This window comes from Vigna angularis, chromosome 11 (genome assembly GCF_016808095.1).
Source record: "Vigna angularis cultivar LongXiaoDou No.4 chromosome 11, ASM1680809v1, whole genome shotgun sequence".
Lineage (NCBI taxonomy): Eukaryota > Viridiplantae > Streptophyta > Magnoliopsida > Fabales > Fabaceae > Vigna > Vigna angularis.
Genome location: NC_068980.1, coordinates 4,092,809 through 4,115,873, shown reverse-complemented (window position 1 = coordinate 4,115,873; position 23,065 = coordinate 4,092,809). Strand labels below are relative to the sequence as shown.

The following is a 23,065-nucleotide window of genomic DNA, read 5'->3' as shown; positions in this document are numbered from 1 at the left end:
TGCCAAAACTGCCCTTTAAAATTTGCGGGTACTAGAAATTCCTTGCAATGATTCAACTGCACAAAGAACACAAATTACTTGAATGAACATTTGAAATGACGAAACAAACCCCGCATAAGAAATTATCTGCCCTGCAAGTCTATTCCCAATGTATCACACTACACAACACCATCACTATCCGAAGTCACCATTGCAATTACTGACACACACGACTACCCCAGTATCTTGTTCCCCATATATTTTCAAGTCTTAATCCAATTTAGAACTTCATTTTAGAATGTTTTCCTATAGAACAAAACAATAAGCAAAAAAGGAATGATTTATTTGGTGTCTACATTATTATGAAATTATACAAGTAACAAATTTAAAATTTGTAGCAGAGTTTGGATATATCTATATATATATATATATATATATATATATATATATATAGCAAAGTGGGAAGAGAGAGAGACTTAGGTGGGTAGCGATGGAGCAGTCAGAAAAATCGCCGAAGAAAATATCCTCAGTGAGATCATCATTTCCGAGAGATCCACGTGGCTCACTCGAAGTGTTCAACCCAAACACTTCAACTGCAACGAACTCGCGCGTGCGCTCACAACCGCTTTGGAAACCGTGGACGGAGTCGGAGGAGCCGCGCAATGAAATCACCGCCACGTCGTGGATGGCCATTAATCCGGCGGCGCAAGCAGACGCAGAATGCGACACGGCGGCGCAGAGGGCCGCGGAGTGGGGATTGATGCTCCGAACCGACACTGAGACCGGCAAGCCGCAGGGCGTGGCGGTGAGGAACTCCGGCGGCGAGGAACCCAACGTTGCCAAACTTGCCGCCACTGCTTCGTCTTCCAGAAAGAACTCTCAGAACTCCGCGAGAACCTCCGGCGACTCCTCCTCTGATGGCGGAATCGGCGTCGTGGATGGGATTCCGAGAATTTCGGAGGACGTGATGGGTGCTTTGTCGGCTTTCCAACAAACTTTCGTGGTCTCGGATGCTACCAAACCCGATTACCCGATCCTGTATGCGAGTGGCGGGTTCTTTAAAATGACGGGTTATACGTCGAAGGAAGTTATCGGGAGAAACTGGTAAGCACCTTATTTTTCATGATAATTTAATTCCACTGCAATTCTTCTCGATATATGATCTTACAGTACATTTGTGCAGGCACACCACTTACTTAAAATAATTGATTCCGTACCAAAAATATTATTTTAAGTAAAATTAGTTTTAATTCTTACATTTCAAAGAAAGTCTACGATGAAAAAATTTGTTATAACGATTATTACTGTGGGGTGGGGTGCAGTCGATTTTTACAGGGTGCGGATACTGATCCCGGTGACGTGGCAAAGATAAAGGAAGCATTGGAAGCTGGGAAAATCTACTGTGGAAGGCTATTAAATTACAAGAAGGATGGAACACCTTTCTGGAACCTTCTCACGATTTCCCCGATCAAGGATGAAGATGGCAAGGTCCTCAAATTTATCGGGTAAGCTAGCTTTGATGTTGTTTAGTTTTGGATTAACATGTGTAATGTTTTGTGGTGTAAGTTTGTGTTGTTGTCACCTTCATCTTAGTTGGTTGGGACCGAAATTGACGAGTCATTAGATTGTTTTGATGGCACACGTGGTGTCTGCGTCACATTTTAAGAAAAAAGACCGTGGGGCGCGAGACCTGCATGCATTTCACCTTCCTTTCTCACCACTCACAGGACCACTCTGCATTTAAAAATTGCCTAATGCGAAGCCTACCCTTAACTGTTATTTATATTATTTTCTGGATTTTTTTTAACTTTTTTCTTTTGAAATTTCAATATTCACGTTAAATAATATATATATATATATATATATATATATATATATATATATATATAATAGATATTAACCTTATAATACTAGCTAATTTAATTTAATTGGATTAGATTTAAATTTCACTTTTTATATTTTTTATTATTAAATCATTCATGACTTCTTCCTTCTCCTAGAGTCACTAAACACAATGAATCACTAATTATGTTCCTTCAAAACATTAATTATTTTATTCTAAATCAATTTGAGGGATTAAAATCAGACAGACCGTAGAACTCTTACATAAAACCTTTCAAATTTATTTGTCACAATATATTATTTTATCTTCCATTTTTTTTCTTTTCAAATATAACAATTTACATTTTTTAATAATTATGTTAGTTTTAAAAATGAGTTTTGAAGATGAGAGGTGTAAAAAGACAATTTTTCTTTGAAAATCAACGAAGTCATCTTTGTATATTTTGATAGAGGAAGCCATGAAAGTAGTTTTGATGATGGTGAGGGTGATTGCAGGATGCAAGTGGAGGTTAGCAAGCACACGGAAGGGTTGAAGGAGAAGACGCTACGTCCCAATGGATTACCGGAATCCTTGATTCGATACGATGGTATGCTATTTGATACACACATCTTCCATTACAACAAAATATTACTCATCATACTTCAAACATTATGAAAATAACTTCAACTGATCGAAGTCAATAAACATAACTAACGCAAAAAGATACATCAAGAATCTAACTTCCCTTTCAGAAAATGGCATTGCATTCAAATAATAAAAATATTTAATTCTATTTTACAAAACCAATTTATAAAATAAAATTCACATAAATATTTTTATTTTAAAAAAATTATATATTATACACATATATACAAATTAAGATGAATATTTAAAATATAACAGATATTTTGAATTACAATTTTTAGAATATTATAGTTTTTCTTGTACATAAAAGCATCTATTATTATGAAAAAATTATTTGAATGATAAAAAAAATAATATCCAAAAACAAATTAATATTTCAATAGCTTTCACTTTAAAAAAAGTATATGTTTATCTACAGAATACATATTCTTAAAAATAAAATAAAACAATAAAAAATAAGGAAGAGAAAATAATTTACTTTCTCCTTTAGTTTTATATAACAATATTAATCCGGAAAAATTTTAATTTTAATTTTTCTTGAAAACACATTGGCGTTTAAAAAAAATAGAAAGAAAACTAAAAAGAGAATAGAAGTGGAAAAGTAAGCTAAGAAACTATACTAGAATATCAATAGCAATATACTAAAGCATAGGTATTTTCATGATATTTTTATTTCATTTTAAGACACATTATCTTAATTTCATGATATGAGAGGGGTTTTTAAGAAATAAATTTGGTATCTTCTGTAATACATGTTTGCTTCAATTTTTTTTAATTATAAATATGAAATTAATTTTAAATTTTAAAAAAAATTAAGTGAAAAATAGAAAAGTTATAAAAATTATTTATCCGTTAGTCTTGAATTAAAATAATGTGTTAATTACTCAAACATGTTGCGGGAGTAAATTTGTTTTAATGTAAAATAAGACATCAACAAGGAACATCTTAAAATAGACAGTGTTAAAGATGTTGTAACAAATATATTAAGTATGTATCGCATGACTATTTTAATTTTATATAATTCCAAAACCATAGATTTAAATATTTATTAAATTTTTGTTGAATACAATTAATTAATGTAAGATACAATAATATCAATAAAAAATATATACACTTTAAAAAAATGCAGACTTTCATTTGAAGTCAAGAATGACCTATATTATTCTTCAAAAAGTAAATTATGGTACTGCGAGGAAGAGCATATTATTTATTACAGATACACGACGCTTATGAAAGAAACGGACTTTTGACGTACACTACAAACAAAAAATGGTAATAAAGATTCAGCATGCACCAATTTGCAATGTGAAATTTTGAATATGTGATTGACCAGGCCATACAGTGGTAGTTTATTGAATTTTCAGTGTTTAAGTAACAGTTCTAACAGCTGCCGCATTGGATTGCCTTGCATTGCAGCACGCCAGAAAGAGAAAGCTACAAACTCAGTATCTGAGTTGGTGCAGATCATGAAGCGCCCCCGAGCATTGAGTGAATCCGCAAGCAGACCCTCCATCAGAAAATCCGGATTTGCTGAGGAAGAAAAACAGTCACTACAGGAAGAAGAAGAGGAGGAGGAGGAGGAGGAGAAAGAGAAAGCAGAAAAAATATTCAGAAGAAAATCTGAGAGTGGGGTTTCATTTGGACGCAAATCCGAAGGAGGAAATAAAATTTCAATGCAACGAATCAGTGAAGTACCTGAAAATAAACTGAAAAACTCTCAGCGCCGTTCTTTCATGAGGTATATATTGTTATTTTAATTATGTTATTACTCTATGTTTCTATATGCCTAGATAGTAATAACAATATTTTATAATTAATGTTTCAGATAGGAAAATAATCTTTTTGTAAAATAGCTCTTCTTTATATTTTCGTATAACGAGGAACTTCTGTTACTGGCCACATTAGTTTTTTTTTAATGTATAATCCATCCATGATCCTTGATATTGCTGAAAAGAACAAAACTTAAATGTAGTTGTATAAGTACTTTTGATCTAGTTTTTTTTTTTTAATTAGAATTGATATTTCACTTTAGTATTAATCCACGCCATATAACAACACAAAAAATACTTATGAAACTGTATTCGAGTTTAGTCCTGCAAAAAAAGTTAGACAAACGTGGTTGCAATTGCTGTAACAATACTGTTGTTTTCTGAGATTCCAAAAGCTTAAAGTTGTGATTGCCAACAGTTGTTCAAAACCTTCATGCATCCTATAACATATTTGCATGCTACAGGTTCAGGCGGAAAAGTCGGTCCAACGATGAAAGCGTGGAAAATGAAGTTATTGAGGATGTCAGCTCTGATAGTGAGGATGGTGAGAGGCCTGATAGTTTTGACGTAGATGAGAAAGAAAAGCAGAGGGAAAAAAGAAAAGGTCTTGATCTTGCTACCACGCTTGAACGTATTGAGAAAAACTTTGTCATTACTGACCCAAGGCTTCCAGACAATCCAATAGTAAGATTCTCTGAATCATTTGTACAACAGTGAAAAGTGTTTCCCTTCTGCTTTGGATTCTTGTACTGTAGGTAAACATGTGACACTGTAAAGTTTGTACTTGTTTTTTGCTTTTTCAGATCTTTGCATCGGATAGCTTCTTAGAGCTTACAGAATATAGTCGTGAAGAAATCTTGGGAAGGAACTGCAGGTATGCTTTGAAGCAATGTTATTACACGGCAAGTATACTTATGCTATATGGAAGCTGGTGACTCAAATTTAATAATTTTGATTTACCAGCATGAAATGATCAAAAAGTCGTTTTGTAATGTCACAATTCAGTGTGTACATAATGTGCTATTTGGCTATTTAGGTTTCTACAAGGACCTGAAACTGATCCAGCAACTGTGAGAAAAATTAGAGAGGCAATTGACAACCAAACAGAAGTTACCGTGCAACTGATTAATTATACAAAGAGTGGTAAGCTTGTTTGATTCTCTCCTAGGAAAACAACTTCCGTAGGCTAATTTCTTATAGATTTGGATTGTAACTATTGTATCTAATTAAGTTTCGAATGATAGGGAATGTTTACTATAAGGTATTCAATATCATACATTTAATTATAAAGAAATAAAACTGCTGTTATCTCTGTTTTTCACGAATAACATATAACTGCACTAGTACTAGTCATTAAAAAAAAAAAAGCTCACAACAGTTGCTGTAAGTTCCTGTTCTAGAATCCTGATTTCCTTTCTTAGCGTACAAAGGATATGTAGAAATATATTTAACGTGAAGATCAATAATGTTCAATCACTTCTCCACTTATTAAAGATTTCTCTGTTCAACCCAGGGAAGAAGTTCTGGAACCTGTTTCATTTGCAACCTATGCGTGATCAGAAGGTACATCGTATGATAGTCCTCTGAAGATGTTACATCCTTTAGATCTTCGCCTACAAAGTTTGTTTTGGGTAGTAGATCGTATTCTTTTCACCTGTATTTTAACATAACAGAATACGAATGTTAGCTTTTGTCTCTTTCTTCTTGGTTTAACAGGGAGAAGTGCAGTATTTTATTGGTGTTCAACTAGATGGTAGTCAACATGTAGAGCCTCTTCAGAACTGCATCGCAGAAGATACTGCAAAGGAGGGAGAACAAATGGTTGGTCCCTACTCAAATTCTTTATACGAGTTCATACGTTATCCCAAGTCATCATCAATGCAAAAAAATCAGGATTTAAATTCTCATTAGTTTTTTTTTTTTTTTACAGTAGGCTTTAAATTTGAAAGTCTATTAAAATAAACCCTATGAATTATGATTTTCCCCGAAACATTTTACATTTATTATGAGCTATTTCTTTTGTGCATATAACAAGTACATTTGAAATCCATCCTCAGGTCAAACAAACTGCTGAAAATGTTGATGTGGCAGTGAGAGATCTTCCGGATGCTAATACGGTAACATCTATTGCTATTAGTTGTCTTTTTCTTCCGAAGACCTTTTGGCTTCAATGGTGAAATGATCACTCTTTTGGTGCTCCCCAGAAACCAGACGATTTATGGACAAATCATTCAAAAGCAGTTCACCCCAAACCTCATAGGAAGGATAACCCTGCATGGAAATCTATCCAGAAGGTACTACTTTCATATTTGAGAATGCGTCGTGTCTATCAGTTTTTTGAAATTCCTTTTACACTATACGACTATAAAATACAAACGATGGGCTGACGTGATAAATACTTCATGCTTATTTTATTGAGTTGGTGAACATGCCAAGAAACTAGTAAACTTCCATCTGTATGCCATAGGGTATTTGGACTTTCCTGGTCACTTGAATCAGATGGAATTTATGTTAATTTTTCAAATTGTTCTGTAACCATGTTTTTTCAGGTCCTACAAAGTGGAGAACAAATAGGTTTAAAGCACTTTAGGCCGATTAAACCTTTAGGATCAGGAGATACTGGCAGGTTTTTCCCTTATTCCTCTATTGCATTTCCCTCTTTCACAGTTGTACTGGTACCATGGGGGTAAATTAAGTGTCAGGTATGAAATGAATTGACCACATTTAACTGACTTACCATTTGAAGATTTAGTCATATCTACTGGTGTCATTTCTGTATATATAAAGAAACCTTATAGATTAATTAATCTCTTTTGTTAATCAAAAATTGAAGTCATTAGAATTTCTTTGATGATTTGTATGATAGAAAATTTATTTCTGTTCCATTATTTTTCCGAAGCAAGCTTCTCTGGCATTGATATTATTATATGTTATTGGTTTACAGTGTGCATCTGGTGGAGCTAAGAGGAACAGGTCAATGTTTTGCCATGAAGGCTATGGATAAGAGTGTTATGCTCAATCGTAACAAGGTTCTGATATGAATTCTGTGATTAACATAAGTCTGCGTTTAGCTTCTCATTTCTAACTTCTGGATCTATTTACCATGTCCTACCGATATGTTTTCTGTATAAGTAAACATTACATGTTGTATTGGCTTTGTTTTCTTTTCCTTTTGGCATCTAACTTCTATTATGTGAATAAGGATTTCTCAGCATCGCAATACTAGTTCACTTGAGACAGTACACATAGTCGTGTTTCTAATTATCTTAAAGCAACAAAATTATTACTCTAATTGAAATTGTGTAAATATTATAGCAACATTTAACCCTGCTGTTGTAATAGATTGACCTTTGTACACTTTCCACAGGTGCATAGAGCTTGCGCAGAGAGAGAAATTCTTGACAAGCTGGACCACCCTTTTCTACCTGCATTATATGCTTCGTTTCAGGTTAGAAACTTGAATAGTACTTTTACATTAGCATATTGATTATTATTTATCAATTGCGAATAACTGGTAGGAACATTAGGATAACCTATCATAGAGTTAAAATATGTCATATCAATCTTTTGCCATGGATCCTTTGTTTTAGGCATAGTAACGAATTACGTTGTCTTAGCTTGAAGTAATGTCTTCATTTCCCGTTACATCTAATCACGAATTGCAGAGTATTAAGGATATTCACGTGATTATTTACTTGATTAACTTGCAGACCAAAACACACGTTTGTTTGATAACTGATTATTGTCCTGGGGGAGAATTATTTATGCTTCTTGACCAGCAACCAACTAAGGTTCTAAAGGAAGACGCCGTGAGGTATACTATACTGCTTCATATTGAATTATACAAATAAGATGATGGAATGAAGAAAATGGGAAAGAGTTTTGATAAAAATGATTTTTACATGTTTACAAGGGTGGGAGGAGCTTTCAAATTGGATTTTGGAAATTATTTCCACAATATGAAAGGGTTTACTTAGAAAAAGAAGATGACCAATTAGTTTGGCCTTTTGTACGATTGGTGTGGTTTGCAAAATTGAATGAGATATAGGACCAAATCCAACTTCACGAGTTCTTGACTAAACCTTTCTTTGGTTCTCACTTCTCCACCTAAATACACCAAAAGGCATATATACATATTGTATGTGATCAAATTTCACTATGATAGGTTTTAACTCATGGTTCTGATACTATATTAAGAAATGAATTTTAAGTCTAACTCAATTCTGTAAAACCAATTTGTAACGTGAAGTTTACATCCACTTATATAAAATTGTTTTATCTTTAGTCGACATGGGACTTCCAATAATTTTTAAATTTCAACAAAACAAAGGATTGTTCTTCAAAAGAGTATGCTACTTGTGTTTCAATACTTTTCTTCAACTGACATTAAGTTTAATATTTTTAGATTTTATGCAGCTGAGGTAGTGATTGCATTGGAGTATCTTCACTGCCAAGGTAGGCTCTTATTCGCCTTATATTCACGTATATAGTATATAGCATCATGATAACCATTGTTGTCTTCTTTTCTAATTTTTTAAACTGTCTTGCAACTTAAGAGATATTTAGTAACAAAATATTTCAGAATCACATGGATGAACTTATCTTACTGCAATATTATTATTTTTCATTTCATTACATTAAGTGTCATAGGGTGACGTACTCAAATTTCTTTCCATGAAAGAAATCTTGCCAGTTAAACAAGACACTTGCTCATTAGAACAAAGTTTAACATGACATTGTTTGGTGAGTATTTACAGGGATAATATATCGAGATTTGAAGCCTGAAAATGTGTTAATCCAGAGCAATGGGCATGTGTCCCTAACAGACTTTGATTTGTCATGTTTAACTTCTAGTAACCCACAGGTATATCAGAGACAAGGACTTGATAATGTATTTTAATTAGAAACAATACTTTTTTAAGTTTAATTCATGTATCTGAAACAGTTTTATATTTTTACTTATGTCTGTCTCTTTGCAGCTTATAATTCCAGCTTCCAATTCAAAAAAGAAGAAGAAGAAGAAACAGAAAAGTCAGGAGGTTCCAATGTTTATGGCTGAACCAATGAGAGCATCAAATTCTTTTGTTGGCACAGAAGAGTACATAGCCCCGGTTTGTTATTACTCCACTTTTTTATATTATTTAGTACCAAAAACTATGGTTCAATATATGCTTGATTCAAATACATAATTTTGTGTTGAATGTACTTTATTATTATAGATACCATGTATTTGCACATATAGTCAATTCTTCGCATTTTGTTTAGAAAAAGCTTTATTGGACATAGTAGTAAAACTTTTTTCTGACATTCAGGTTATGTTATTGTTATTCATACAATTTCAACTTTGGAAATTTTTATGCATTATTTAGATTTTATTGTAACTGATAGTTCAACTTGTGCAGGAAATTATAACTGGTTCTGGTCACACTAGTGCTGTTGATTGGTGGGCTCTAGGTAATTTTGATATTTAAAAAAACAACTGTGAATCAAAATAAGTATCTAACATTAGAAAAAGTTAACCAAAGACGGTTTTAATACATTTTACATTTAGTCCCTTATAATGTTCCTTATATAAGTGTTAAGTCAGTTTTTATGCATATATGTATGTTGTTAGATCTCTATTATTTTCAAAAAAAATTTAACTGCCTTTCTGTTGATTAACAAGTCAAGCATAACTGATTTAATTTAATGATATGAAGGTTAAAAATAATGGAATTGAATAGTTATGAAATATTCACTCAAAAGCAACCATATCCCATGTTAAAGTATTGTGATTAATTGAAACCATCACCAACATCATAACGTGTATGACGCTTTTTTAGTAAGGACAACACTCAGAGGAGCATAGATTATAGACATATTTAAACCAAATTTAAACTATATCACATAATTCACACTGCTTAACTTCAAAATCCTTTTTTTAGGCATTCTTATATATGAAATGCTCTATGGATATACTCCATTCCGAGGGAAAACAAGACAAAAAACGTTTGCAAATATTCTTCACAAGGATCTTAAATTTCCCAAAAGTAAACCGGTAAGTGTTCTCCTTAGCTAGATTTCAATTGTGATCTAATTGGGAAATGCAACTTTAAACTCTGATAACATTTATCAAAAAAATGATTAATAATGATGCTTGTATATTCAAATGCCTCTAATTACAGGATAAGTCATACTGACATAAAAGTCTAATAAAATCTTATGCCACCGTTGATGAGTTTGGTGTTAATTGCATCATGCCGAATTTGCACTCTGTGAACACAAATGGAATGTGAGAATATTGTTTTAACATGCAATAAGTGTTGATGCAGGTAAGTCTCCAGGGAAAGCAGCTAATTTATTGGTTATTGCAGAGAGATCCCAAAGACAGATTGGGGTCACGTGAAGGAGCAAATCAAATTAAACGTCATCCTTTCTTCAAAGGTGTAAATTGGGCACTGGTTCGTTGCATGGTAACATACTAATTCAACTTTCAATATAACTTAAATATATTTCTTTAGCTGTTCTCTTGTTAAAGTCAAAGCTTCATCTTAGTAATTTTTGTTAATTTTCAATGTAAGTTCTTAATTAGCGGATATAACATCAAAAGTATTTAAGAAACTGCATCTAATTATGACACTTGCTTCAACATCTAGTTAAACTTGTGATTATCTTATCAGAAACCTCCTGAACTTGATGCTCCTCTCTTACCGAAAACTGAAGAAGAAAAAGAAGACAAAGATATGGAGGATTTACAGACAAATGTTTTCTGAAAGGTAATGTCTTCAACCTTTTTTGTGTATATGTTGAGGTTATACTTCATTCTATTCACTGTATGTTGTGGCCTGTAGGATTAGGAAGATGAAGTTATATATGATATGGCATTCAAGAAATGATGAGTTCTTTGCGATTTTGAACAATTAAAGGAATTCAATCCCTCCTTTCAGTGGTGCAAAGTTTGATCATGATCATTGAGATTTACCAATGGAAGATCTAAAATTAATGTAATTTTATTAGATTTAAGCTGTTTGACCTTCCATCAAGGGAGGGATTAGGAACTGAAACCATCAAGCAAATTATATTAGTCTAGTCTAGTGTGGAAATTTGTGTATATTTTAAGAATAATTTAAAACATGCATTGTAACATAATAATAAATATGTATTGTTGAATTATTATTTGAAAAAAAAAGTAGTGTGACTCTTGTATATCTGAATGATCTTTTTATTTTTATTTTTATTTTTATTTTAAAGTTAGCATAACTATTAAAAGTTCTTCAAAATAAAAGTGAATGCAGAGAAAAAAGAGTATGTGTTTATTAATAGTGAATACATAACATTATATTATAAAACCAAACAACTATCACTTATACGTTTATTAACAGATACATAAGTTATAATTTAATCACTACGTATTAAATAGTTTCTTCTTTTAAAATGTTGTGTTAATTTATTTTAAATTTTTATATTTTAGTGATCGAAATAAGATACTATTACTGGTGGAATATCTTTATATTTTAATAAAAAAATGATAACTTTCATTTATAACATTTTAAAAATGTATTGTGTATTTTAATAAATTAAATAAAATAACCTTTTCTTATATTGATTTTTTTCTATCACTAGTTATTAAATAATATATTGAAAATGAGTAATAATTTTTCAAATGTCACATAAGAAAATTATTGCATCAATAACAATATTTTGTATTTCAATTATGAAAATACTATTTTAAATATTTATATAACATTTTTATTATTGAATTAAAAATATATAATTTAGCTATATAAATTTAGTCATTTTCTTTCCTACCTTTATCTTTCAGAAGAGTCCACTCATTATGAGAAAAATATTGTGTACTCTTATTCAATTATTATCACGGGTTGACTTCATTTGATAACATGTCAAAAGTTCACTAATTCACATCCTAATTTCCATTATTTTCACTAAATCATAATCATGCTTAGATTGTGCTTCAGGTTAAAAAGAAGGTCCATGAATTACTTTAATCCATTAGATTTTTGTGGATCTTTTGATCTTATAAGCTTTTTTGACTATAGTCCATGCGGATAAAAACCAAATAATTTAAAATAGGTCAAATTAACAATAATACTTTATTTTCAGTACTAACTCCTTAATTTGAAAATTAGTAAAAAAATCACACTTAAGTCCTTAAATTTAGTCTCATTTTTTATTGTTCAAATCATTCAAATAATTACAATAATAACGTTCACTTTAATTACTTCCAAAAAATATATAATTTTATAAACTGAATAATCAAATAAAAAAAATCAGAAATCCTAAAAACTTTTCTTTCCACAACATATAATAATAAAATAATGAACAAACAGAAAAAAAAAAATAACTTTTTTCGACAAATAGGAAGTTTTAACTTTATTTTTGTCGTAATGATTCTTAAGTTTTATTATAAACATTAATTTCATTACAATTGTACGATTTTCGTAAGTACCTTTAATTTAATTTTAGTTCAACCTCAAAGCCGACTCTTTTTACATTGTTTTTAATACTAAGTTAGGGTTAAATTATTTATATTGAAAATCAGTCAATCATTCATTAAGTATTATTTTGTTACAATTGTAAATTTAATAATTAATTAAAATAAAATTGAAATTAAGATGCTTATGTAGAAAAAGGTATAACGTGTATGGATGAATTAATTGAAATAAAACCAACATTTAAAATATTTATTAGTCAATGAGAGTAATGTTTAAGAATAAACTAAGATGATACTAAAGTCTAAGATGCTTATCGAGAAAAGATAAAGTTTAAGTGGGTTAAATACCTTTTTCCTAAAATAAAACAGACGTTTACTTATAAGATTTTCTTAAAAATAATTTAGATCGCCATTTACAGAAAGTACACAATATTTGGAGCATTTATACTTAGAAAAAAGTATATTAACAATAAATGTATGCAAAATCGTGACCTTCACAATGCAAAATGTATCACAAAAATTGTTATTACCAAGTAAACAAATATAACTAAATAAAATATTTAAATTTAAGAAACCTAAAATATTTAATTTTAACAACCATAAACAGAAAACAGGTGTGTTGAAGACGGCGCAAAAAACAGTGTTAGCATTTTGCAGTTTATAGTAATTGAGTGAGGTTCCGTTTGGTTTCAGGTATTTACACTAAGGGACATTTTAGGAAAAAGAAAAAGACTCGATGGTAAACGACGCCGGATGAAAAATCTGGATCTGACGCGTATGATCGAACGGTGAGAAATTGGAGAGGCGTGGGCCCATGATAGAGTGGCAACTGATTCACACACACAACAAAATACAACGGTCTACCTGGTTCCTTGGCTCGCTGAGTCATTCACTCAGTCATCTTCTCTTACACACATACTTTGTCTTTCTCTTTCTATCTCCTAAACCGAACCAAAACTAAATCAAACCCTTTATTTTTTGTAACTCAATCACTGAGTCACTTTTTCTTGGTGCGGCCTCTTTCTCTGCGTCGAGTTGCGTTCATCCCTGTTTGGTGCGGTGGGAGATTTTGGTCTTTTCGCAGCCCCATCATCAATCTCTCAATCACACGGCTCATCTCCGTCCACGTCATCTACGTCTTCTTCGTACCCTCTCCACCTTCCTCTGTCTTCCCCTTCTTCTCACTATATAACAATTTTAGGGTTTCCAAAAGCCATTCTTCGATATCGCACTGCGCAACCTTCCCTTTTCCTCTTCCGTTTCCCACCATGTCTCCGCCTCTGCCTCAATTTCTCCTTCCGCGCTTCTTCTATCGCGATTCAGGTATTCAGTTCCTAGCCCTCGTATTTCATTGCTTACGATGTTCCGTGATTATTGTTTCTAATTTAGGTTCTCTCAAATGTGTTTGTCGTTTGATTGTTGTTGTTATTGGTGGTGTTATTGTTTTGGAAAAGTCGAGACTGCTCTGTTGTTTTTTGTTTTTGAATTTGTGGTATTGCGATTGTTAGGGTTTTGATTGAGATTTGTGCGTCGACGGTTCGAGTTTTTGAATTTGGGTCGGTTCGTGAACTCGTTTTTGGCGGCACTGTGGTGTTATGTTTCATGGCAATTGAGAAGAACAGCTTTAAGGTGTCCAGGCTTGATTCCGAGTGTTCTCCTCGAAGTAGGGAAAGTATGTCCAGTGACGAAGAGGTGATTCGGCGGCGTAACTCTGCCGTGGAATCGGACGACGACGATGAGTTTGATGATGCTGACTCTGGGGCGGGGTCTGATGATTTTGATTTGCTGGAATTGGGTGAGACTGGCGCGGAGTTTTGTCAGATTGGGAACCAGACTTGCAGCATTCCGTTGGAACTGTACGATCTTACTGGCCTTGAAGATGTGCTGTCGGTGGATGTGTGGAATGACTTCTTGAGTGAGGAGGAGAGGTTTGAACTTGCTAAGTATCTTCCTGACATGGATCAAGAGACTTTTGTGCGGACCTTGAAAGATGTTTTCACTGGTTGTAACTTGCATTTTGGGAGTCCCATTAAGAAGTTGTTTGATATGTTGAAGGGTGGCTTGTGTGAGCCGAGAGTTGCGCTTTACAGGGAGGGCATGAATTCTTTTCAGAAGCGACGACACTATCATCTGTTGAGGAAGCATCAGAACAGCATGGTCAGCAATCTTTGTCAGATAAGAGATGCTTGGCTTAACTGTAGGGGATACAGTATTGAAGAAAGGCTACGTGTCCTGAACATTATGAGAAGTCAAAAGAGTTTGATGTACGAGAAGGAAGATTTGGAAGTTGATTCTTCAGATGAGGAGTCTGGTGAAGGTATATGGAACAGGAAGAACAAGGATAGGAAAATTTCACAGAAAATGAGTCGTTATCCTTTTCATGGGGTGGGTTCTGGTTCAGATATCCATCCTCGAGTGCGATCAGCTGCTGTTGAACAAGAGAAGTTTGGGAAGCAAAACCCAAAAGGCATACTCAAGTTGGCTGGTTCAAAGCCACCATCAGTAAAGGACCCAAGTGGTCGCATATCTTCTGCCTACCATGCTTTGGATGTGAATCCTGGTATAAATGGTTCAACTTCTGCTCTTTCTCATCAGAACAAGTCAGCTGGATATGATTCAGGGTCAATGCTCAGGATGAGGGATCCGCAGTGGAATGGTGACAACAATGAGGAGATGTCACATGATCGCAATTTATTACGTAGCAACATGATTGAAAAATCTAGTTTCCGGAAAATGGGAAAGAGGCATGACCTTATGAGAGGTGATGAGGTGGATACTGACAATTTGATGGGTCTGTCTCTGTCTTCAAGGACTGATCTGCATGGATACACTAGAAATGCCCACCAAACTTCTGATTTAAAAGTCTTCCCCGCAAAGCCATCTTCTAAGAGAGGTTTGTATGAATATTCTAGAAATTCTAAGTATCCAGAAAATGTTCAACAGTTTGTTGGTAGTGAGCAGGCAAAGTCTAGATTTAGGAGTTCACAGTTACCACTTAAAGGCAGTACGGTTGACTCTGGAGATTATGATGAACTTTTTGGTAGCAATGAAACACCGGGACAGGAATTTGGTATGGATTCTTCATTTAAATATGATGATTGGTATCAAAAGGGCAAGAAATGGAAAGCAGGGAGAGAGTCTCCTGATCTTAGTTACACTCCTTTCAGATCATCCTCCCCACAGGTTAGTGATAGACTTCTATCATCTGACTTCAGGGCAAAATCATTGCAGGAGAAGATCAAGGGGACTTCTATGCAGAATGGAGGTAAAGAGACAATACCTTTGAGGGGTAACCAGATGCTTTTAAGAAGTGAAGAGACTGAATCAGACTCTTCTGAACAGTTGGGTGATGAGGAGGATGACACTCCCTTGTTACACAGCAAATATGCTTACATGGTGGGTACTGCTGCTGGCTCTCGCTCAAAATTGTTGAAGTCTCACCTAGATAAGAAGGCCAAATTTGTTACAGATTTGAAGCCAAATGTAATAACACCCTTCAAAAAGAAGGGTGGCTTTACAGAACGGGGCCAGATGCATGGTATAGAGAATTACCTTTCTAAAGCAAAGCAGAAGGGTGAAATACGCAATGGCGGCCCTTTTCATAAACAGGCTGGTAAATTTATTGAAGAGGGCTATCCCTTAGGATCAGACATGCTTGATGATGGTGATGATGATTGGAGGCAGGCATACAAAGCAGGCAAAAATGGCCGAATACGAGGGGATCCTATTGGAAGGTTTGACATGCCCTCATCAAATGCATATGCAGCTGAGCGAAAGAAAAAAGGAAGAACCGACCTTGATCATTCCATTGTGAGGTCTAAATATTTGCACGATTATGTTGATGATGAAGATGACTTATTTGAAAGACGGTTGGTTTTGGATAATAATGAAGTTGGACAAAGTAGGCATGGGAGAAAAGGACAGAAATATGTTGCTGCATATAAGGGTGATCAAAATGAGCGATCTGAGGCACCATTGCTTGGTTGCAACTCAGTATCAAAGAAGCGAAAAACGAAGGGTGATGTAGATATTGGTGGAAGAGATGAAGATGGCAATTTTTTGTCAAACACCCCAACAGATGATTTGACTTACTCGAAAAGAAAATCAAAGAAAAAAATAGAGGTTGAGAGGATTAGTTCAGAAATGGATAATTCTGATTTGCGTCTTACTGATATGGGGACAGCAGATAGAGAACAGGAAACCAAGCCACAGAAAAAAACATTCACTTTAATCACACCAACAGTCCATACTGGATTTTCGTTTTCTATCGTACATCTTCTTTCAGCTGTCCGCCTGGCAATGATTAGTCCACATGCAGAAGACAGTCTAGAAGTGGGGAAACCTAGAGAAGAACTGAACAAAGCACAGGAAGGCACTGCAAACGGTGATCTTTCTAACAATAAGATTGATGCTAATGGTGAATCTGGTGACTCTCTGAGCATGCTGTCTCTTACTGTTCAGGAGATTGTTAATCGTGTGAGATCAAATCCTGGTGATCCCTGCATTCTCGAAACACAAGAACCACTTCAGGATTTGGTCAGAGGGGTTCTGAAGATATTTTCTTCAAAAACAGCACCCTTGGGAGCAAAGGGTTGGAAGGTCTTAGCTGTTTATGAAAAATCTTCCAAAAGTTGGTCATGGACTGGCCCAGTTCTTCATAATTCACCTGACCATGATACCATTGAGGAGGTGACTTCTCCTGAAGCGTGGGGTCTTCCTCATAAGATGCTTGTGAAGTTGGTTGATTCCTTTGCCAATTGGTTGAAATGTGGTCAGGAAACTCTTCAACAAATAGGAAGTCTTCCAGCTCCACCTTTGGCATTGATGCAAGTCAACCTTGATGAGAAGGAAAGGTTTAGAGATCTGAGGGCTCAAAAGAGTCTTAACACCATAAGCCCTAGTTCAGAGGAAGTTAGGGCTTATTTTCGTAAGGAGGAGGTTCTTAGGTACTCTATTCCAGACAGAGCATTTTCCTATACAGCAGCTGATGGTAAAAAATCTATTGTGGCACCTTTGAAAAGAGGTGGTGGGAAGCCAACATCAAAAGCCCGAGACCATTTTATGTTGAAACGTGATCGCCCACCCCATGTCACAATTCTTTGCCTTGTAAGAGATGCAGCAGCTAGGTTACCTGGAAGTATTGGCACTAGAGCAGATGTTTGTACTTTGATTCGAGATTCTCAATACATTGTCGAAGATGTTTCTGATGCTCAAATTAACCAAGTAGTTAGTGGAGCCTTGGATAGATTGCATTATGAACGTGATCCTTGCGTACAATTTGATGGGGAAAGGAAATTATGGGTTTACTTGCATAGAGAAAGAGAAGAAGAAGATTTTGAGGATGATGGGACTTCATCCACAAAGAAATGGAAGAGGCAGAAAAAGGATGCTGCAGATCAATCTGATCAAGGAACAGTAACTGTTGCTTGTCAAGGGACTGGGGAACAAAGTGGATATGATTTGTGCTCAGATCTCAATGTGGATCCACCACCATGCACTGAGGATGATAAGGGAATGGAACTTTTGTCTACCGATGCAAGGCTGAATCAAGAAGCCCATGTTGATGTCAATCTTGCTTCTGAAGAAGGCAACGCTTGCGATGGTAATTCAATGGCTTGGGAGTCTCTTGGTTTAAATACTACTCGAGAGTTATGCCAAGAAAACTCTACAAACGAAGATTTTGATGATGAATCCTTTGGTAGAGAAAGGCCTGTTGGACTATTAAGTGCAAGCTTGTTGTGAAGAATTATACAGGTAATAGTTTTGGTTGTATATTCCTCTTTGCCTTTTGGCTATTTGTTATCTGAAATATCATAACTCCCTTGTCTATGGCACATTGAGACACTAGTTGTTCTTAGAGATAAAAGAGACATTAGAGAAGTTGATAGGTTGGTTGAGAGAAATAAAATTGAAATAGAATACGGTTTCTTGGAATTTTTTGTCAGAGATATTAATTTTTTCCCTCAAATATTCATCCATTATGCCTTTTTCTTTGTGCAGGCTTTTGGTCCTCCGGCACTCGAGTTCGGTCATCCTGGCTGTAGCACTGTTGCTTGTATATAATGCGGGCACAGTATCTTTGTATATTGATTTGATCGCAAAGAAATAGAATAGAATGTGATCTTGTTGAAGATCGTAGAAGTGGTTAGATTAGTTGGATGCTTTTAACGGCTTTACATCCCCCATAAATAATACCTTTTGGGTTGAAATTTCTAATGATTTAAAGTTGGCTTCTTGTGTGATGGATCAAGGAGCGCGATGTGGCGTTGTTGTATTGCATCGCAGTATTCTTATTTTATCTGTAGATATGACTCAATTAAGACATGATGTCAGAACATCCAATAAATCTGTTCACCAAAATGAACAGGACAAAATATTAATTACACTCAGATCGAAAACATAAGACGTTACTTCTCATTGCTTGATTCGTGTTTTCATGTTTCGATGATCTTGTCTTGAGATTCACAGATATTTTGCACTCAGTTGTCCATATGCATGTTCAAATTACCAAGTAGAGATGACGGGATAATAGTTTTGGTGATTTGGTAATGGGTATAATTATTTTGATATCCAACAAACTTTTACACACATTTTATATTTATTATTTTATTATTTAATTTCTTTTTTCTATAAAAACAAAATTTAATTTTTTTAATGACTAAAATACCTCTAAAAGTAGGTTGGTAAGTGGTGCATCTAAAGTGAAAAAAAAAACAAAACATTTTTCTTTGGTAATAGATTTCGTTTTAGGTCGTGCACAAATTTAATTGTTTTATTAAAGGTATGGATGCTTCACTGTTCAAATATTGGTGCTACGAATTTATATGTATTTAAACTGATGAGTAGCCCAGGGGTGGTTCCTATGCTTGAAAGTAGTACGTTTAAAACGCATGGAAGGGTGACCCTAAACATTTATTAACTTTTTGTTGTAGAACATATTTTTCTTAATTCTAAGTTTAGTTGAATTATCATGGGCTTCTGATTATAATTAATTTTAAAACGTTGACCTGTGGTAGTTTACAAACGAAAAATAATTCTGATCGAATTTGGGGAGGCTATATAGTTGGCTTTAGCAACTTTTTATATGAATTGGTAATTTTTTTATTTATTTTGCATATAAGGAGAAATTAAGCTACTCGTGGAGCCACTCTGATATGAGTGAGACATTATGTATCTTAGACTATGAATTGAAACCTAAAGAAATCAAAGTTTTCTCATTTATTCGTTCAACACACAAATATATTGCATTGGTGACTCTTATTTATGAAAGCAAAAAATGAACAAAACAACATGGTGATAGGTAACAAAATACACTGGCTTTTGGTAGGTACATTAACCAGAATTGCAACACTTACAAATATTTTCTTAAAGTAAATGTAGGGCATACCTACTTGATTTATTTCCAATATTGTATTTTTAAATCAAATTTATACCATTCTAAACATTTTCTTCATCTTGTAAAATAATTCAGCTTTTTATGGCTTCGTAAAAATATCAAGTTCTTTTCCAGTTAGACAATACTCGATTACCACTTCTTTTTCGGTTACCAATTCTTGGATTTTGTGAAATCGAATATCTATATGTTTTGACCATCCATGAAATACTGAATTTTTGCATAATGTAATTGTTGACTTGTTATCACAAAATATTATTGTGGAAGTATCTTACTTTTGATACATCAACTTTATGAATTCTTCTTAACCATATTGTCTAAGTTGCACAACTAGTTACCATCATGTAGCTTTGACTCTTGAAAGAACATGTTATTTACGTGCTTTTTCTTGTTTCAACATCTCATGCCTAATCACTATTTGTATATAAACAAGTTTCATATTATTAAAATTTCTCAACATGGTACCTTTGATATATCTAAAAATTCTCTTTGCTCCTTGTAAATGACATGCACATGGTTATTCCATGAATATGTTCAATAATCCAACTCCAAAGACAATGTCTATTTTAGTAGTAATAGAATATCTAAGTGTTTTAATTCAGCTCTTGTAATATGCTGAATTAATTATTCTTTCACCATTATCATTTTTTAGTTTCAACTTCTCTTCAATCCGTGTTGATATTGGCTTTAAATTTTTCAAAACATCGGTAGCATACCCTTTTTGAGATATGAAAATTGCATCATGTTGAACGACCTCAATACGAAGAAAATATGACATAAGGTCCAAATTTGTCATCTCAAAACATTTAATCATGGTCTCCTTGAATTTTGTAATCATCTTTAGATTATTACTAGTAAAAATCAAATCATCAACCTAAAGACATACAATAAGAATATTATTAGGGTCAACGAATTTAGTATATAAAGTAAGTTAAAATGGACATATCTGAAAACCATTATGCACAATGAATCAATTTTCTTATACCACGCCTTAGGTGTTTGCTTTAAGCCATATAATTCTTCAATTTGTAGATTTTATTTCTTTGTCTTCAATCTCATGTTCTACAGGTTGTTCAACATACACTTCTTCCAAAGTATCATTTAGGACATCAGATTTAAAATCTATTTGATGAATTTTCCAGAAAGAAAAGTGATAGTGTCCAAAGATACATATTTTATTCTAGATAAAAAAAACTTAATCCAGAAAATTGATAGTGTCCAAAGAGCATGTGTCATAGCCAATCATCTTTATGTTGAACTTTCAAAGGAAACAAATGATTAGGAATCATTTTTACCTTGGCAATAAATCTCTCATTTTTATCAATCAAAGTACATTGTCCATTACTAATCTACATATTGTAGCCTTTTTCTGATAGTTGTCTCATACTCAACAGGTTTTCATGAAAACCAAGAGAATAGAAGACATCAAAGATGAAATTATGAGAATGATCTGTTAATCTGATATTAATTTTTTCTTTACCAAAAATTGGAATATTTGTATTATTCCCAAACTTCGTGGTACATTTTACAATTTTATCTAGTAAGGTAAATAATTTATTTTTCCCACACATGTAGTTATTGCAATTAGTATCTAAGTACAAAATATTTTCATCGCCGATAAGATTATTTGCTACTAGAAGTAAAATATATGGGTTATTAGAACTTTCACCAGTATGCTCATACTGATTTTCTACTATATTTGTCTATTGCTTGAATTTGGAATTTGTCGCTGTATGTCCAAACTTTCCACAGTATGCTCATATTGATTTTCTATTATATTTGTCTATTGTTTGAATTTGCAATTTGTCGCTCTATGTCCGAACTTTCCACATTAGTAGCAACTGAAATTTATCTTTCCTTGGTAGTTAAAGCCTCATCTTCCTCTTCCATGATTGATAGATCTAAAATTGTGTCCACCTCTTTCTTTATTAGGGGCTTCAAATTGTTGTTTTTCCATTGTTGATTAAAATTACAAAGACCTTTTCCTCTAAAGTTGTCACGACCTTTACCTTTAAAATTTATCTTTTCACCTTCACGACTTCTACTGTCTTTACTATGATTGGATTTTGTTATGTTGATAAAATTCACCTAGATTTTCAAGGCCTCTCCATTTCTCTTTTAGTTTTTTCTAAAATTCTACTCACATGGCTTTCAATACTACCTTGCAATTCTGCAACTATCATGGTGTATGTGTTGTAGGACTCAATTATTGTATTCAGGACATGATTAAACTTCATTGGCAAGGTGCATAAAATATTATCCACCACCTTGTTTTCAGGAATGTCTTCTCCATATACCGTAATCTTATTAACAAGGTTTGTTATGTGTGAAAAATATTGTTCCACAGTTTATGAATTGGACATCTCATATCTTTCATATTCTCTACTCATGAATTACAATTTGAGTTTTTGAGTTTTCTCTACTCCTTTGTATGATAGCTTCAAAATGTTCCAAGTTTCTTTGACTGCTTTGGCATTTGCTATTTTGTCAAAAATTGAATAGTCTACACCTTGGTAAATTTGTGATAACGTCAATCATTCCTTTCTTTGAGTTGTATCATCAGCTCCTTGTTGTATATCTAGTTTAATAAAGTTCCAAATATTTTGAGCCTTCAAATAGGTGGACATCAACAATGTCCAATGAGTATAATATAGTTTCTCATATAATTTGAGACAAGACCAAACAATATTGTAATTTATTATCATTTTTCTCTCGACTCTACAAATTTGATAAAGTGATAACTTTCTTGGTCCTCACACACTCAATTTTTTTTACTGACGCTCTCAAACTCATGAAATCAGTGCTAGATCTAACGAGCTCCGATACTAATTTGAATCAGTGAGACATTATGGAACTTACACTCAGAAACTTGAAACCCAAAGAAACTAAAGCTTTTCTCATTTATTCGTTCAACACACAGAGATAAACAAAACAACAAAATACGCTAGCTTTTGGTAGATGCATTCACGAAAATTACAACTTTACGAAAATTGCAACTTTAGTTGGTGTTGAAAAAACTTACGCTA

At 33.6% G+C, this 23,065-nt stretch overlaps 2 protein-coding genes across 3 annotated transcripts; both read left to right on the top strand.

Moving 5' to 3' along the window:
* The first annotated feature begins 414 nt into the window (after positions 1-414).
* Positions 415-11,400, top strand: LOC108334124 (phototropin-1). Of its 2 annotated transcripts, XM_017569780.2 has the most exons (23): positions 419-1,083; positions 1,302-1,484; positions 2,317-2,408; positions 3,863-4,184; positions 4,680-4,899; positions 5,019-5,089; positions 5,252-5,358; positions 5,729-5,778; positions 5,932-6,036; positions 6,273-6,332; positions 6,420-6,509; positions 6,765-6,841; positions 7,160-7,244; positions 7,583-7,663; positions 7,926-8,029; positions 8,621-8,670; positions 8,973-9,079; positions 9,195-9,326; positions 9,618-9,669; positions 10,140-10,252; positions 10,527-10,667; positions 10,875-10,970; positions 11,046-11,400. In XM_017569780.2, the coding sequence occupies exons 1-22, from the start codon at positions 470-472 to the stop codon at positions 10,965-10,967; spliced, it is 2,949 nt and encodes a 982-aa protein (XP_017425269.1). In that variant the 5' UTR covers positions 419-469; the 3' UTR covers positions 10,968-10,970; positions 11,046-11,400. The 2 variants fall into 2 exon arrangements, 1 of the variants encoding a protein (XP_017425269.1); XR_001832649.2 differs by lacking the exons at positions 10,140-10,252; positions 11,046-11,400 and having other exon boundaries at positions 415-1,083.
* Positions 11,401-13,527: 2,127 nt separating this feature from the next.
* Positions 13,528-18,896, top strand: LOC108333924 (uncharacterized). The gene is made up of 3 exons (XM_017569435.2): positions 13,528-13,969; positions 14,155-18,400; positions 18,647-18,896. Exon 2 carries the CDS (start codon positions 14,249-14,251, stop codon positions 18,386-18,388), a length of 4,140 nt encoding a protein of 1,379 aa, XP_017424924.1. The 5' UTR covers positions 13,528-13,969; positions 14,155-14,248; the 3' UTR covers positions 18,389-18,400; positions 18,647-18,896.
* The last annotated feature ends 4,169 nt before the right edge of the window (positions 18,897-23,065 follow it).

Bases quoted from the DNA above. Each gene is read 5' to 3' on its own strand.
- LOC108334124 (XM_017569780.2), top strand. From the start codon at position 470: ATGGAGCAGTCAGAAAAATCGCCGAAGAAAATATCCTCAGTGAGATCA. The intron at 6,037-6,272 runs GTTGGTCCCTAC...ATCCATCCTCAG, and splicing joins CAAAGGAGGGAGAACAAATG to GTCAAACAAACTGCTGAAAA. The intron at 7,664-7,925 runs GTTAGAAACTTG...ATTAACTTGCAG, and splicing joins CATTATATGCTTCGTTTCAG to ACCAAAACACACGTTTGTTT.
- LOC108333924 (XM_017569435.2), top strand. From the start codon at position 14,249: ATGGCAATTGAGAAGAACAGCTTTAAGGTGTCCAGGCTTGATTCCGAG.